This window comes from Megalopta genalis, chromosome 17, assembly GCF_051020955.1.
Source record: "Megalopta genalis isolate 19385.01 chromosome 17, iyMegGena1_principal, whole genome shotgun sequence".
Lineage (NCBI taxonomy): Eukaryota > Metazoa > Arthropoda > Insecta > Hymenoptera > Halictidae > Megalopta > Megalopta genalis.
Window position 1 is genome coordinate 7,142,613 of NC_135029.1, and position 16,922 is coordinate 7,159,534.

Sequence of the window (16,922 nt, forward strand, 5' to 3'; positions counted from 1 at the left end):
AATTTTTGAAGCATAATATTCTAGTAGATCAATTCAATATATTCAGCGTGTTATCGCATAGTCGATAATGCATACGTTGTCAAAGGGTATCATCACGTGCGTGCCTCAACAGATTTTCCAAGTTACCGAGATCGGTGGGCATCAATTTTTAGAGCAATTTACACGATGCAATATGGTGTACCTACAGGGATCGACAAATGAGCATTATCTTGTACCCAATTACGATAATGACAATGCTTTAAATCTGTTTACTTACCGATGATCGTAATTCCAAGAACATTAAAAACTGAACATCCTAAGCGAAATTATTCGCCAATTCATAGTTACACGATAACTCGTACATATGCACAATAAATTAGTAGTCAAACGAATCTCACCTAGATTATAATACTCGTTATAATCCAAAATATACGGAATAACTTGCGTAGCATATATTTAAAGTACAAAAAGGAATGAAAAATTTGACTCCGCACAATCCAATACTGGATTGTTAGCAAGGATAATGTTGTCCAGTTACGCAAAGCAATCGAAGACAATCTATTATACATATTTAAATCACCCCCATAACTGTGGAGACACGTACAGTGGCCGAAATAATGATAGGTTCACCTCATTTTTGTGATCGTTACGATACATTTAGTAAAACACATAATTATTTAAATAATATAATTTTTATTAATGTGATTATTATATCAATATCATACAAATTTCGAAATTTTATGCTAAATAAATGTAGGTTCACTTAATATTTTTGTATTTACGAAACTATCATAAATGCAATTAGAAATTACTTAATTACGAAATAAACTTAATATTTCGTTGGCTTTCTGTTGTTTTATGGTCGCAAATAGCTTACGTAGCACACACTGTGGCAAAATGATGAGTTGTATCTTTTCGATAGAAATGAGATACAGCGATGAATATTTAAAATGAATACGTGACAGATACAAAGAATATAATATAAACAATTTGTAACCTTGAAAATACCCAGTACCACGTATAGTTGAATCATTTTCATGACACGTTATACATCATTTCACGTAGATTTTGACTCGCTGATTTCAAAGTCAATCGTAAAATTTGTCTACCACTTCAAAATTTTGAAAAAAATCGATTTAAATGAAAAGACTAACGAGATGCTACTAAGATGAACCTCTATCACTAACTATTTCGGCCACAGTAGAAACAGTAAAGATTCAACATTTTTTTACTTTGAATGATGCTTCGAACCTGTCAGCTCAAGCTCACCTTTTTGCGTTAAAAAGTACTTAGATCGTTTGTTTGTTTACCACTTCGTACGTGTGCAAATAGAAATTCCTTTCCAGCGATTCCTACAGGTGTTTCAAGCATTCTCTGGACAATATTTCACGTACATTTCATTGTACCATAACATCACGTCTTCCACGCTCACCGTCCGTGTATACGAAATCACGTTCTTTCATTAAACGCATCGAGTTTTCGCACTAGGGTGAATCACGTGACTCTCTTGTCCGGTACAGGTTCTTCGAATTGCGTGTGAGAAAATAGCGTCGAAATACAAACGAAAGTACCCAGCGATTGAATAAAGAATGAAGGATATTTTTGTAATAACTTACCGGAATGATTGAGACGATCCGCAACTGCGATCGAAAATCCAATCGGCGGATCGAGGGCCGGCGTCCCGCCGTGCCGATGCACTTAACAGTTTCAAACACTTCCAATGTCTGTTGAGTGGCACACCGGTGGAAATTCACAGGAATCACGAGATCGAGACAATCTCATAATCACGTTCACGGTATACAGCTCGAGGAGGACATTAAACTTTCTTTTCAAATTAAAACGACACGGTGGCGCGCCGAACAACGCTAAAATGCGAAACTATCGTGGCAACGGGTGCTTCGCTACTGTATGATGGTGTGCAGGGGTTCATTGTGTGCTCGCCTTTCAGACCGGCGATTGGTGGAGGGGATGGCGGAGGACAGATGGTTGCGGCGACAGTTACCGACGAGAACCGAGCTACGCCGAGACTGATTCCTTCTCGCTTCATAAGATGGTGTGCATCGGTTTAATTGACCGACACTGATAAATCATTTGTTTAAACGCTGATAAACAATAAAATAGTCCGTCTTACGAAGTTTGCTGTTTTGCGAGAACCGTAGCACCGATGCGTTAACAAACTTTTGTATTAAGAGGCAATGTACACCAAGAATCGTGGCAAGTAGAACGAAAGTACAAAAATTCGTATTTTCTGAAAAGTTTTTTCTATTACAAAATGTGTATATGTATACACCTTAAATTACATGGTTACGTGTACAGTGCCAGACTAATGATTTGAATATTTTTTAGAAGGCAGAAGGACTCGTGTCGGACTAAACGGCTTGAATTTTTTTTAGAAGATAGAAGGACTCATCTACTAAACAATAACTATAATATGTACTTTTTTAAATGTTGCTATTATTATGACAAAAATATGAAAAACTCGTGCTTTTCAACTTTTTTATTTGAGCCTATAATGAACATTTATAAAATACGTTTCGTAGATTTCGATAACTTATGTGCATGATAAAAATTTCCTCAAAATTCGATGACTTTGATATAAGCTATAAACAATTAAAGATCGGGAAGATTGCAATTTTGTCATGATTTTTGACACCTTCGACCAATAACTGTGAGAAATTTGCAGTTTCTTTTAAATTCCTTTAACGCTTATAATTCGACTCTGCGTTAATCAAATTCGATACAATTTTCAGCATGCGTATAAACTACCGAGACGTACAAAACGCATATTATAAATTTCTGTTATAAGTTCAGATAAAATAAAGTAGAAAATCATGAGTTTTTGATCTTTTTTTGTCATTTCAAGTAATAGTAAAATTGAAAAAGGTATTATAATCATTATCTAATATGCTAGTTCTTCTGTCACCTAAAAAAAATTCAAGTCATCTAGTCCAGTTTTAAAAAAGTAATACCGTTTCTCCAATTGTCTTAAGTATACAATAGCAGTCACTGTATATATCCTGCAATTTTTCAAGAAAAGTATCGAAAAATGAGCCATGTACGTGAGATCTTGTAAAGGCTATTCGGCGGAAAGAACGTTAGCGATTAACCATTTTAACTTTTGGCATATTTTTTATCTGAAAGAAATAAAAAAAATTGTCTCTTATAACACATACTAAACGAAAGGTTTTTGTAATATTTTGATTTGTCGGAAAAGAGCAGCTATTTCAATTTCGAAGTTTGATTTTTCAGGGAAAGACCGTCTTTTGTTATTCGTAAAAAATTGGAGAAATTCTTAGAACAACTACTAGATAATTGTAAAATCAGGCTTTCCGTCAAATTGCAACTTAATTGGTTTATTATTTTTCGAGATATATCAGTTATTCTATTAGAAAATATAGTTTCGAGGAAAATGTGTTTTGAACTCTGAAGCGTTGTACTAAATGGTCTGTAACATTTCGATGTTACGGTTTGTAACGTTCAATGTTCTACTGTCGAATAAAATTCTTTTTAAGTAATCGATTTTGTTGAACCACCAAAGCGAATATTGTCCCATGTACTAACATTATAGAGAATTTTTTTGCATTACAATGAATTTCAACTCGGTGTACCGAATAGCATTGCCGACTTTGAATAATATAATGTTGCTCCATCGCAAATTTTTAATTCCCTTGGAAAATATGAAAGTACCTACAATCTCAAGTGAGTTATTTCAATTATGATTATGGACACTTATCTGTATTTTATTTCAACAAACTCTTTTTATTATTAATAAATTAGAGTAAATATATGTAACAAACTTGTATTTGCTAAAAATACCATCTGATTGGAAGCATTAATAAATAAATATACCAATTGTATCAGAAAGAATGAACAGATACTGTAAATATAAAATAATGAAATTATAGGTACAGAAAAACAACTGTTTGATGTCATTAACTGATCTATAAACATTTATGAAATAAATACGAATTGTAAATATGAGTATGTCAGAAGGTAAACAACCTGATAACTTTGAAATTATACAATTTCATTATTACTATATGGAAGTCACGAACTTTAATTGCATTATTTAAATGAAAGCAACAAAAACATTTGTTATCTTAAAATCAGACTGGCTACGTAAATGCATCGATCTTGCTATGTTGAAATATCTTAGTGCTGACTATAATACTAGAAATACATTTAATTACATTAAATGTAAATATACGTAGACGAGGAAACAATAAAAAGCTGTCAATAATTCTTGTCAACATTGATATAATATCCTGTCTATGTCACCTATGGCTCAGAGGTTTATACAAGTATTTGTTTGCTTTAGATAAAAATCCAAATTACAACAAGCATAAATAAACTCGTTATTGAATTTCTGGAATTTATTTTATTAAAATATCTACATTTTTATGTATGTACAGTCTTCATGCAACTATTTTAATCAATAGCAAAGCTTTTATTATATATGTACACATATTATTTTTTATTTTAAACCCACTTATTGAACGTTAAGTTATCCGGTAAGCTTTCTGGAGTAATTGGCCATAGAGATGGTGGTAACATCGAATAATCGTGTACTTCTAATGGTTTAAACCATGTAGGATAGTTTGGTTCTTCCATATTATTTGAACTTTCAGTATTTTCAAAGTATTCCTTAATAATATCGTCTGGATTAGGCCATCCATTTTCGGGCACCACACGCAATTTTGAGGCATTTTTCATGTCAACTGTAAATATCATTTTCATAAATATAAAGTAGAAATTTTATTGCATAGAAAGACATATGTTCATTACCATAATATTGTAGTTCCCATAACATTTGTGGCGTGTAATGGGAAAATTTGCATCCAAGTCCAAACGCACAATCACCAATGGTTAAATAACGTTTACATGGTGTTTTTGCGCGCTCCTCTTTTAATATTATATCCGGATCTAAAATATCAATTATATTGTTTAATACTTAAATGCTTATATATATATACTAACAATGTAAATTTATAATTTTTAGGTTATGTTTATATAGAATTTTCCACCGTTGAGAAACATTTTAGAAATTTATATCAATAAGTAATCACCTTTATACATATTGTAATGATCTACATGATTTTTTGCATGTTGCAAACTCGAAAGATGCCTTTTTCTGGCTTCTGGGTCATCCTTAAATGATCTATCACAATAAGCACAATAATATCGCTTCCCCATAATTAGTAACTTGTTCTAAACAGTATAGGAACACGTTTCAAGTAATACTTCAACCTAGAAATATGTTTTTATTAACTGTAAAATAATATTTATGGCATTTATTGGTAATTTGACAACAACACTTCTTCAACGAACACATCTTAAAATTATCGATGCGACATCTAACGTACACGATCGAACTAAATCGAATTGAATTCCATATGAATTTCGCGCGTTATATTTAAATTCGCTTGGTTTTTGTTGCTCACTAAAGAAACAAAATTTCCGTGATATTGCAATGTTTGGAAAACTAAAGAAAATTGCAAATTTAAAATGATCGGCACAGCCGAAGGTATATAACTAATGTTCCATAATATAAATTGGAAGCTTCGTTTGTACACTTAAAGGATATTTATTTTAAACAAACAGATAACATACATGATACTGCTCGTTTAAACATTACAATTGTTTATTACATTCTTAAAATATAATTTACCGCAACACCTCGTGCGTTACTAATCTATAGATCTGTGTGGTATCGTCACGTACCGAAGAAAATGCCTATATTTATTACAACAATCTCCCTCTTTAATCCCAAAAGACGTATACGTAACTACAGAAGCTCCAATATAGTTAAATATTCTCAATTACACATTAATACTACGAATCGTTCGAGCAATAATTTTTCTTGCAGCAAATAAAGTTATGCAACCGTGTTTGTTTACTCCCAAGACAAATCCTTGGGAGAAGAATTTTCATTTTCGGGTGAAACCTCGTGGATAGCCCGATTTTTTAAGTTCGCATTCTTGAATCTCGGCCGGTGGATGTAACAAAATGTTAATAATATGCTTGTAAACGGACGACCATTTTCTCGTCAAAATATAAAGCCGATCCCCACTAAACGGCAATAATAATGAACAGTTGTAAATGTGACGTCATATTGACGGAGATCACAAATATATTTGGTAATATTAATATTATTGTACACATATAATATATAATATATAATATAAATACAATGGTAATAGTATTAATATGTATATGTATGCAGTGTTAATATGGGTTATAATAATATTTGGTAGCGGAGCCTCTTAGTACGTGTAGCATACAAATTGTATTTACTATAACAGGAATATAATATTATAAATAGATTTTAATGTATACTAGAGTTCTTTCTACAGAATTTTTAGCGTGTCGTTGCCGAGACTCGACGCGTCGCAGTGTGAATCGGCTTTCAATATCATGCGTTCAAAGTAATTTTTATTCAACGTTTTTTCATTGGCATAACGATTTCATCCTTCGTTTGTTATAAATCACCTAATTTATTTTTGTCCACGACGAATTAATTCCCATAGACATTTTCAACGATAGTAACACGTTTGTTAGCTTTCTAGAAAGCGGTACGTGAAGTAAGAGTAAGAGATTTCGGAGTAAAGAAGTACGAAGGATAGTTGAAAATTATACCGAATACATGGAAATCGAAGAAATATGATTTAAACATGAAATATCTTTTTTGACCGATCTTCTTTGTTGAACAATTTAAGAGCAACGGTATAATAGAACGACAGAGCGGATATAGGAAGGACACAGGGATAAAGAAATCGTTGATTCGTTTAACAATAAATACCAAGACGCGATTACAAAACGACAGAACGAGACAATTACGAGTATGGAGAGCACATTGCAGAGAGATTTTAAAGAGTAATCTCTTTGAAATGAAATGAATTATTTTTTCACAGCGCAGTTACAGCACTTATACAATATATTAAATGATAAGAAATTCTTTTAGTAATGTGCACTGTACAATATACACATCATTTTAGTCATTATACAAAGTTTCCCTCCGAAATAATAATGAAATCACGATCGCTTTGCAACTAATTTTTCGTCGAAAAAGTATCTTCCTATACGACTGTCGAATACATATGCGCGTTAAAATTTTGTATGACATTTCGCTTCAAGTACCATTTGTGCATGTCGTTGCATTTCTATTTCAAAATATCGAGATACGTGACAACGCACGTCGGGGATTACTGTCTCATACTAAAATTAAAGTAAACGCATGAAAAACTCTATAAATTTTTTTATTTTTTATATAATATTTGTGAAAGTAGCTTAATTATAATTTTTTTAATTATTAAATTCTTTATAATATATTAACGAAACCTGTTTTCATTAATAGCCTGCTCTACGCAAAGATAGTGCATAAATATAAATCTTTTTGAATATTACGCCGCAAAAACAATATTACAACCAAGGCGAAGAATTGCGAAATGAAAATTATTCATACGGCTATCAATTATTATTGTGTGTATGGTAATATTATATTAGAATAAACGATTTAAGGATACGGTTAGAAAACGGCAGAAAATTACGAAAGAAGTAACAAATTCTTTTATCAATATTTCATTATTACTCGTCAGCATTGTTTCAGAATGAATGAGAAGTTATAATTAAATACATTACTAAACAAAGTATTAGCGAGTATATAGAAGAAGGCTGATAATTGTTAAAATATACTAATACGAAGCATAAGTATTTAAGAAAAATGTTATTTTGACGACAAAAAGAAACAAAAGACACTGATACGAAATGAATAAAGTCGGCATTGTGTAAAATTTTGAAAATTGGTTTCAATTATACAGCAAATAGTAATTCGACGAAAAATTTATTAGAATAAGGGAAAAGTATAACAAACTTTTGAATAACATGCTTTCTAATCAAGAACCATAATGGAGACACTAAATATCGATCGCGAAAGTACTGTATTAGTCCATTAAAACGCAATGCGAATAATCATCGATACAAACACCATCTCTACGAACAGTAACCGATCAATGAAATTAATGTTCGTTAATGCATCATTTCTTTTTAGTAAAATTATTTCACAGAATTATTAATTAATTAGAATTATTAAATTCACAGAATTAAGCGTAAAAATACTTACTGTATTTACAGGAAAGAAAAAACTATAACCAATATCAACGGTCAAATCATTGAAGAGACTATTGGAACGATAACAGCCTTCACCGCCGATTTATATTGCGATAAACCCAGCACGCCATAAATTATACATGTAATACAAGAACAGGCATGCATGTATAATGAAACTGATCAATATTTTCGTAAAGAATTCATTCTCTTCTGCTTATTAATCTTTAAATTGAAAAGGTGTTTTACAATTGATAATACAATAAGTATGCAATCATCAATATGCAAAATATGCAAATATCAGAGCTAATTGTTCCACGATGCACTTGTAAATAATTAGAAACGGATAAAAGAGAAATATTCTCTGTTTCTAGATAATCTATTCAATCCACGAGTCAACGCATGAAAATATTTATTAGTCGTTCAACTTCTGCAATAATTGATATTAGATATTTATATTAAAGATATTCGTTAAAATAGTCAATGAAACAAATTCTGAAACGATATACGTTCGAATAGATAAACTATTGAAGAAAATTATTAGAAAATTTCATATCTACAACGTTCCACTTATGGAAACACTCCAACGAATCATGAAAATATTCTCTATATCGAATCAGAATAATTATGAACAAGGCTATATTACGACTGGTTTTTCCTCGTGGTCGTGCTGACAAGAAATGGAGTGAAAATATGGGAAAAAGGGATGAAATTGAGAAAATGGTATGGCACGAGTGCCGGTAACGATAACAAAAACTGGCGCAGCGTTTTTAGGCCTGCTAAAAACAATGTGTGCTGTACTACCGAATGACCAATTCGATCGAAACAACTCGAAAGGTAGACGAAGGTAGATCGAATCGAAACCGAAGAGAAATTAACGGACTAGATGAGAGAACAGAATAACACGAAGCGCAGTGTTCTTTATTAATGGCAGTCCGACTAGGATGTTGAACATATCGCGACTATTGCGTCTACAGGGTTCGCAAATATCGACGCTTGTGTTGCCCATAACGCGTGCTGTACGTGATAAAAAGCATCAAAATATTTGCATCTTATCGTTAAAAAATAATAACTCGCGTGTCAACACATCGCAATAGATATCCTTAACGTTGGAGCAATGCAACCTCGACGGTACCATCACTGTCGGTTAAATATGTATGTACGTATGCTCCCGTTTTTTTTTTCGCACACACTTTCTTTTCTCTTGGTACAATTGGTTCGGTGAATATAGTCGTTCTTCATTGTTTCTGTCGTTATCGTTACACCTACGTACATAATTATTTCTTTGTAATTCGTTTGTAGACTTAGAGTACTCTTGTGTAGCAAGATCGACGAGTCTCTCGTGGTTTAATCATAATCTGTACGGCTTGATTACGTTAAACAGGTAAAAAGAAGAGAATTGGGTTCAACTTTCAAATGATTATCAAAGGTTACAACTGTTTTCTTTCGTCTCGTATCTTCCCGAATCGATTCACTCGCAGTGGAACACTCCTTTCATTCGCTGTCCTGGACTCGCGAGGATTCGTTACTCTACGTTTTGTGTGGTCGCGTGCGGACGTTTGATATTTCAACCAGTTGTCAATTCCTCATTTCGGTCGGTGTGCCTGTGCGCGTGCATGTGTGTGCCGTTCGTGAATGCATTGCGAATCGCGAATCGCGAATCGCGATTCGCGAGGGGACAACTGTCCGATACAAATGGCCGAGTCGCTGGGTCGTCGAGTCTCGACGCTATTTTCTATAACGTAACGAGCTTGTAGAAGGGCAAAATACGTTCTGTTATCGGGTTTTCACAAAATATTTGACGCAATCACTGCTCGAGAACGTTGGCCCATCTCGATATTTTAAAGTACAAGATCGAAATCATCGTTCCTATTGTTCGTTTACCGATGACAAAAATTTTATAACGGCAAGACCGTAGGAATACATTGTTTTTGCTTTCTCTCGTCGCGCCTCTTTAAGCGATAGAAAACTTTTTAGGAAATCGATTCGGCTGGCAAGAGCTTGATTTTTCAAGAGCACGTCGTAAGACGAGCTTCCGAGGCTATTATTTTTCGAGCGATTCGTTCTCATTTGCGTCTCTCAGACGGTTTTACGAGGGAAAAATAGAGTCCTTCTCTAGTGGTTAAATTTGTTCGCTGAATCGAACATAATGCATCTACGATGCTTATTATGGGCACCGTCGTATTTTATTGTTCGCTCGGTGACCTACTCGATCTTCCGACTCGTTTGTTACGTGCCACGGGGCCACGGGGCCACAGGTCGTGCTTTATTACGGGGAGCCAATTTCTGGTAACGAGCTGAGGAATCTCGATACCGGCGTTTAAAGGTTCGCGGTAGCATATTTGGAAATGTAGGATTGGTAAATGCTAGAGTCGAAACGCGGCTTTCGCGACAGGTATACGCGCGGTTGTGTTCAAACGTAAATAGAACTGAAAACGCGCGATTCGGCTGTTTAATACGAAGGGGGGTTACACCATCTTCGAAGAAATCGAAAACAGAAAAGACTCTACGCGGAACGATCGGTAATTCGCTTCTTTCGTAGCGACGTAGTCCCGTCGCGTTGAACTGCAATTTTGATACGGGCGGGTTGTTCGTTCCTCTACTTTCGACATTTCGTTCGAATTGTTAAGCTTTTCAAAGAAGATCGTTTACGATTCTAAGCCATCGTGTATTGGACGCGTTCGACGTTACTAATGATTCGCATGCGATCGCATAGAAGCGGACTCGACGACAAACAAAAAACCAAAAGATGATGCCCGACTCCTTTGCTACTGTTTGATCGTTCGGTTTACTTTTCACTTGGATTTTTTGTTGCTTCGTTTCGGGCGAACTATCGGCGATTCGATTCTCGAAAGATCAGCTACTCTGTTTGTGTGGTTTCTGCTGTTTATTTCTTAATCTCTTCGTTGCTCCCAGGAGTCGATAACACTTCCTGGCGCACTTTGTGACCGCGGAAGCTCGCCTGGATTTTCGTCGCTGCTTTGTGGAGGTCTGGATCCGTGAGATCAATGCCCTCCAGCTCGTTCATGGCGTCCTTCGCCTGGAACAACAGATTAAAGCGTGGACCTGTAGATTCGTAATTGAATATTGGCCTAACTACTAACGCGTTATTCCATTCAATCGTGTTTATCGACCATAACGTGATCATTCCATGTAAACCGGTTTACATTGCCGTTTACTGTTCCGATAAATTACATTCTAACACAGTTCACAGAATTTCGTAACATTTCTTGCATATTGTTTACGTAAAATTAAATGAAAACAATTGAACGTGCAAGATCTAAGTATTATTTAGATATTCTGAAACATTGATTTTGTCAAACGAAACAAGGTTATGGTCAACTTTTAAAATTAACATTTTAATCCATTTTTAAAGTTAACATCGTAACGTTTCTATTTCTACCGATATAATTGAAAACTTCAAATCTAAAACACAATTTCGGGGAAAAGATTAAATACGAAAGTTACTCGATTTAAAGGGGAAAATACAACTATTCTATTTTCTTTCTCTTTGATGATTTTACCGATTATTTGGAGAGTAATACGAACAAAGCATAAAGTCGGTAAACTATCATCGTTCCCAAGCTAATCTGATAAAAAAATGAAGAAATTTCATAAACAAATGTTTCATATAAGAGATTATTAATTTTTCTCGTATAATAAATATCTGTAAATACAAATATAGGTTTCCATTTAAAGCGTTTAACGAACAATTAGTGCGTGTAAAATATACCGTATGTATATATTGTTTTATGCGAAAGAAAGTTTTATTTTTAACGAAATTTGTTATTTACTATCTTCCTATACAATCGATATTACGATTAAAAGAAGAATACCTGCAATTATTTTTGCAGAAAATTGTCTATTTTCCAAGATGAAACGAAGCCAAATACGATGCCTATAGATTATCTCGATTGAAAAAGTTGTGGTGAATAGTATCGTTTTAAAGTGGTTTAAGTGCACGGGAACTTCCACGGAAGTTTGGCTAGAACTCCAAGTCACGTTGGACGAAATATCGTATTTCGTACTACTGAATTTCCGTGGCTCGTTTTTCTCAGCGTAAAATTTCATGAAAGTAACGCGTGTTTAGCAAGCAAGTTTTATAATGCCAGAACGCTTCCGCCGCCACCAAAGTACACAACATTTTTTATGACAGAATATTCTAACCTGTCAAGTTTGGAAAGAATATTTCTCGAACAGGTAGAGAGGAGACAAGCTTTCGGTTTCCTCTCGATTGGTAATTGTAGGCATATTAATTAAATAGGACATATAATCTTAGAAATATGCGAACCCGTGGAAGAAAATGCGCCATTAGATTTCTGTATGCGAAGCAACGGAATTCAAATTCAATTAGTCCTTTTCATAAAGAAACGATTAGATTTTTCAATTAGGATGCTTTTTACCGAATTTTTTACCGAATGGATTAAAATGTTCATAATTTAAGGAATTAACTTGGAAAGAAATTGACTGTACAGTCAAAGGTGAAAGGCGATAGACACCAATTAAATTTTATGAACTGTTAAAACAGTTCAATTGCGTGTACATTGACTTGTCTTTTAAATGAGTTTTTAGGTAACGTTCTCTCATAAGAGGCCTGGGTGATAAATAGAGGTGTTTCCTCATTTAGGTTTGACGCTATTGGGGCTGGCGTATGTTCAACTCTTTTAATGCAGACCCGTAGAATTTTTCTAACGTTGATCTTGCGTTTACGTTTTCTTACATCTACACTTCCAGTACTTTTAAATAACTTGTAAGTATTAACAAAAGTTTGCCTAGAAGGCAATTGAGCGATCGAGACTGCACTGCACTTTCTCTACGCTCAGAGTAAATCGTTATCATATCATACCTCTCAATCATTGAATAAGACATAGCGGAATCGCGTTTGGAAACATACTGATTGTAAATGGCAGCGTAATCGGCTAGATCAGGGGTGACGAACTAGCGGCACGCAAGCCACCGATGATTTCTCCTAATCACCTTTCCCACTGAGTCACCGAAGTATGACTCCTCTGTACCTCCTCGATTTCGCCAAACCAGCTTACAACGGTGCCAGCTCTCAAGCTAAGCTTTAGTTTCTACTCTTCGCAATTGATGCAAACAATTTTTATTTTGCATAAACTGTCTTACAAAAATCAGGAGACAGATAAGACTGTATTTCTTCTTTTAATAATGTTAACAAAGTGAAAATTATACAACAATATTCTTACAGTTTTCCGATATCTTCTCTGCTCTGTATTTCACTTATCCACTTTTTTTTTCATTAATTTTACGTTAGCACTTGAAAATTCGTAGCGATCGTTTCGCATGTATGGGTTTGAGACCAGTTATGGCTACATATTCTATTAAATGACTTTTCGCAAAAAAAGATTTTATAATCAAAATGTACTATTTGACAAATATATTGGAATGAGAATCCCAGGATATTTCGAGCCGATTTTTTTATAACATTATCTAAATTGTCCTACCTTTATGTTCGTCCCATTAAATCATGTAATTCTTCACCTACACATTTGTTTCTAAATGAGATCTACGAAGTTTATTTTTTAAATTTTCGTTCTAAGCTTAGAAAAAGATCTCGGTCGATTATATTTATGATGAAAATTTCATCGAAATCAGTTAACGCAAAGTCAAGCTACAAACCTTGAGAGATTTTAAAAACTGCAGATTTCTCGCATTTATTGATCGAAAGTGGCAAAAATCGGGACAAAACTGCGATTATTGCGATCTTTAATCGTGTACAGCTCGTACCAAAGTCAACCGATTTCGATGGAATGCTCGGCATGCATATAATTCACAGAGATCTATAAAACACATTTTTTAAATTTTCGTTATCGGCTCGGATAAAAAAGTTAGAAAACGAAAGTTTCTTATTTTCTTTTACCATTCTAAGCAATAGCAAAATTTAAAGGGAGCATTCTAGTTACGGTCTAGTCGACCGGACCATCTATTATTTAAAAACAATTCAAGTCATTTAGTTCGCGTATTTTCTAATTGATTCCATTATGCTGTGGGAATTTTAAACATTTTAAATAAAAAATACTGCAGCGCTTGTCTGTCAAGATCTACCGTCGTTCTTAGAAGTGCACACTTAACCCTCTCTGTTCCCTGGAGCTGTATAACATATTCTAGTCTAATTATGCTGCATATCGATTCGGTTGTTCGTTGTTCACGCCTGTCGACGCAAATGACCGCAATTAAGACTCTCCAGCCGGACTCTTAACGAAGTTTCGTAGCTCGAAAAGAGATTTCATGTTGCACCGTGATCTTGATAACGCCGGTTACACGTCTCACGTGAAAATTCTCTGGTAGGGCATGGCTTCGGGGGTGGAAAAGAAATCTCGATCGCACCTCATTACTCGTAATTAAGGCTGTTATCGATGACAGTTCCCGAGAATTTGCTGACCCTGTCCTGTCGTGTTTCCATCCTCGCCTGTTTCTATCATCCGACGTCGCGTCGGCCCTATCAAACCGAATCACGATCCGACCGATGACGGATAATACCGAAACACGAAGGTAACGCATACCTCTGTGCAGGCACTTGGGTCATTGAAAGTACCGGCGACACGGAAAGCCTTCTCGTACGAATACCTCCTTGCCGGCATCAAGTTGGATGGAGGACGGTTAATGCTGAGCCAAAGGAGAACGAAGGTGGCACCGGGGTCGAATGCAAATACGTTCGCGCGTAATTGCAATTTACATGTTTATAAACCTCTTTTGCATGTGGTGGCTCCTTTTTTATCCCGGTTTCGAGGCTTGACAGAGCCCTTGTTATACATCTACACCGAGCCTCGTGCCCGTCGTGACGTCAGGGCTACTTTCTTACTCACAATCGAGCCTAAAAATAGCCGACATGGCAATCATTGCGTGTACAATCGCGAAACAGAGCCGGGGTTAACAAATTTTTCTTGTGGCGGGAAGTTGCGGCTGCTGAGAGAGGACAGCTTTCGAAGAGATGATCGATCTTAATGGTTAATTGCGTACGGCATTCGATACGTAGATTTTGTCTCTTGTGTTAACCGTCGAATATTCGGGTACCTGATCGTTGTAGTTTCTTTAACGAAATTTTATATTCATCCAAAGGTATCACACAATTGCTCCGAATATTCATACTTTGATCACTGTTCCATTCGTGTATACATACACGTTAAGTTGTCCGGAGAGTAATTTATTTACAAAGTTACCAGAGAGATGGCAAAATGTTATAAAACAAAGTCCAGTGTGGTGTGCATACACTTTTACATTGTTACCGACATCTAACTCTTAATAAAATATCGTATTTGTAAAGAGTTATCTGCCATTTCACAGTTGGTAGATAACATTTCGTTTTGACACATCAGTTCAGCAAGCTGTGGCAAATCATCATGGAAAGACTGAATCCACAACAATGTTTACAAATTGTGGAAATTTATTTTCAAAATGTGAATTTTATAGTACACATAATCGTCCATCGGAGTAACTTTTTCGTCGAACTATCAATAAATTTCTTTTAATTTTAAAACATTTACTTTACTCGATGGAAAACCAAGAACATGACAAAGAATTGTACGTACAGAAGAAAATATCGAATTGTATGTATCTTAGACCTCGTTTGGTGTAATAGTTTTTTATTGTAGAATTCAACGATTTATCCGAATTCGGGGGGAAATATTAACTATTCTATTTAAAACATCGAAGGTGACCTTCATATCTTGATAAACAAGCACAAGAACATAAAATTGATTAGAATAATTCAATTTCTACCTGAAATATTTCTTTGTACAACAAATATTTTATAAGTTATTTGATATCGTCATGTTATGAGGCTCACCCCGCATATAAATTTCTAGACATAAGGATTAAAACAGCTATTAGATATTTACCTATATTATTTTGATCACTCATATAATAGATACTATCAGAAAACATATTCAACAGTGTTCAGTGACACAATTTCTGATATACAATATTAATCGTCGGCTAGTTAATATCTCTTTTTATCTATTAAACATATTATTCGTCCCGCGGAAATAGAAATAACATTAACTAAGGAATATTAATGTTATGTTCGGTTATAGATAAATGTTCAATTCTTGAACGGTTCTTTACGGTTTGTCGATACGGTATAAATTGTATAAACTATTCAAATGTTTGATGATAGATTTGCTAGTTTAAAAGCGATCAGAGGACAAAGAAGTTTCTGTAGTTATTAACATAAAAAAGTCTGCAGTTCGTTACAAGATTATACTTCTAAGATCATTACGAATACGTTACGCGAACATTTTAGTCAAAATAATGTGACGAGTAATATAGTAATCTACAAAATTATCGCTCATTACGAGTATACATATAGAGCATACACTTTATACGCTAGAGGGTTAAATAAACCAAATTAAAACAATAATCATTTGTTTGTTTTACTTAACCGATGAATATCGTTGATAATTTTTCTTTGTCACCGCGAGATAGAAATTCTGCAGTGCTGTTCGAGTTCTCTCTTGTAGTAGAATGCTATTTCAGAGCGGTTTTGAGGTCGTGGGAACAGCTAACGTTGGTGACAAACGCGACACGTCGTCGTAATTCGCGTATTCGCAGTTGGTATGGACTGTTTCACGCGAGGATACGCGCGTCTTGATACGCGTATGTGATACAGGTTTTAACGCGAGAAAAATTATCGCAGTACTGTATCGCCGACCGAACGCTCTCATTGAATTACACGTACACCCGCCTCCAAAAGTATTAGGGCGCTTACAGAAAAATTGGATAAATATGAAAATCCAATATGGAAGTGTTATAATTTTTTTAATTTATTTTAAAGTTAATCATATTAAACTGTAACAGGTGTATAAATATATTTTACGGTT

General features: G+C 34.6%; 3 protein-coding genes across 3 annotated transcripts in view; all 3 read right to left on the reverse strand.

Annotated features, from left to right (window-relative positions):
• Positions 1–1,896, reverse strand: part of LOC117225187 (uncharacterized) — a 123,763-nt gene extending 121,867 nt beyond the window's left edge. The window contains exon 1 of the mRNA XM_033478524.2: positions 1,596–1,896. The gene's annotated coding sequence lies outside the window, so the exon portion shown is untranslated. The remainder of the gene's footprint in view (positions 1–1,595) is intronic.
• A 2,438-nt stretch (positions 1,897–4,334) lies between these two features.
• Positions 4,335–5,388, reverse strand: LOC117225174 (zinc finger matrin-type protein 5). The gene is made up of 3 exons (XM_033478505.2): positions 5,046–5,388; positions 4,765–4,902; positions 4,335–4,697 (listed from the first exon to the last, which is right to left on the reverse strand). The coding sequence occupies exons 1-3, from the start codon at positions 5,170–5,172 to the stop codon at positions 4,459–4,461; spliced, it is 504 nt and encodes a 167-aa protein (XP_033334396.2). The 5' UTR covers positions 5,173–5,388; the 3' UTR covers positions 4,335–4,458.
• Positions 5,389–5,543: 155 nt separating this feature from the next.
• The window catches only part of igl (IQ calmodulin-binding domain containing protein igloo), a 196,964-nt gene continuing 185,585 nt past the window's right edge, over positions 5,544–16,922 (reverse strand). The window contains exon 4 of the mRNA XM_033478504.2: positions 5,544–11,122. Within this exon, the coding sequence (XP_033334395.1) occupies positions 10,970–11,122 (153 nt within the window). The 3' untranslated portion in view covers positions 5,544–10,969. The remainder of the gene's footprint in view (positions 11,123–16,922) is intronic.

Excerpts from the sequence above, each read along its gene's own strand:
- LOC117225174 (XM_033478505.2), bottom strand. The coding sequence starts at position 5,172 with ATGGGGAAGCGATATTATTGTGCTTATTGTGATAGATCATTTAAGGAT. Across the intron at positions 4,903-5,045 it reads TCATTACAATATGTATAAAG|ATCCGGATATAATATTAAAA; the intron begins GTGATTACTTAT and ends TTGATATTTTAG. Across the intron at positions 4,698-4,764 it reads ATGGGAACTACAATATTATG|TTGACATGAAAAATGCCTCA; the intron begins GTAATGAACATA and ends TGATATTTACAG.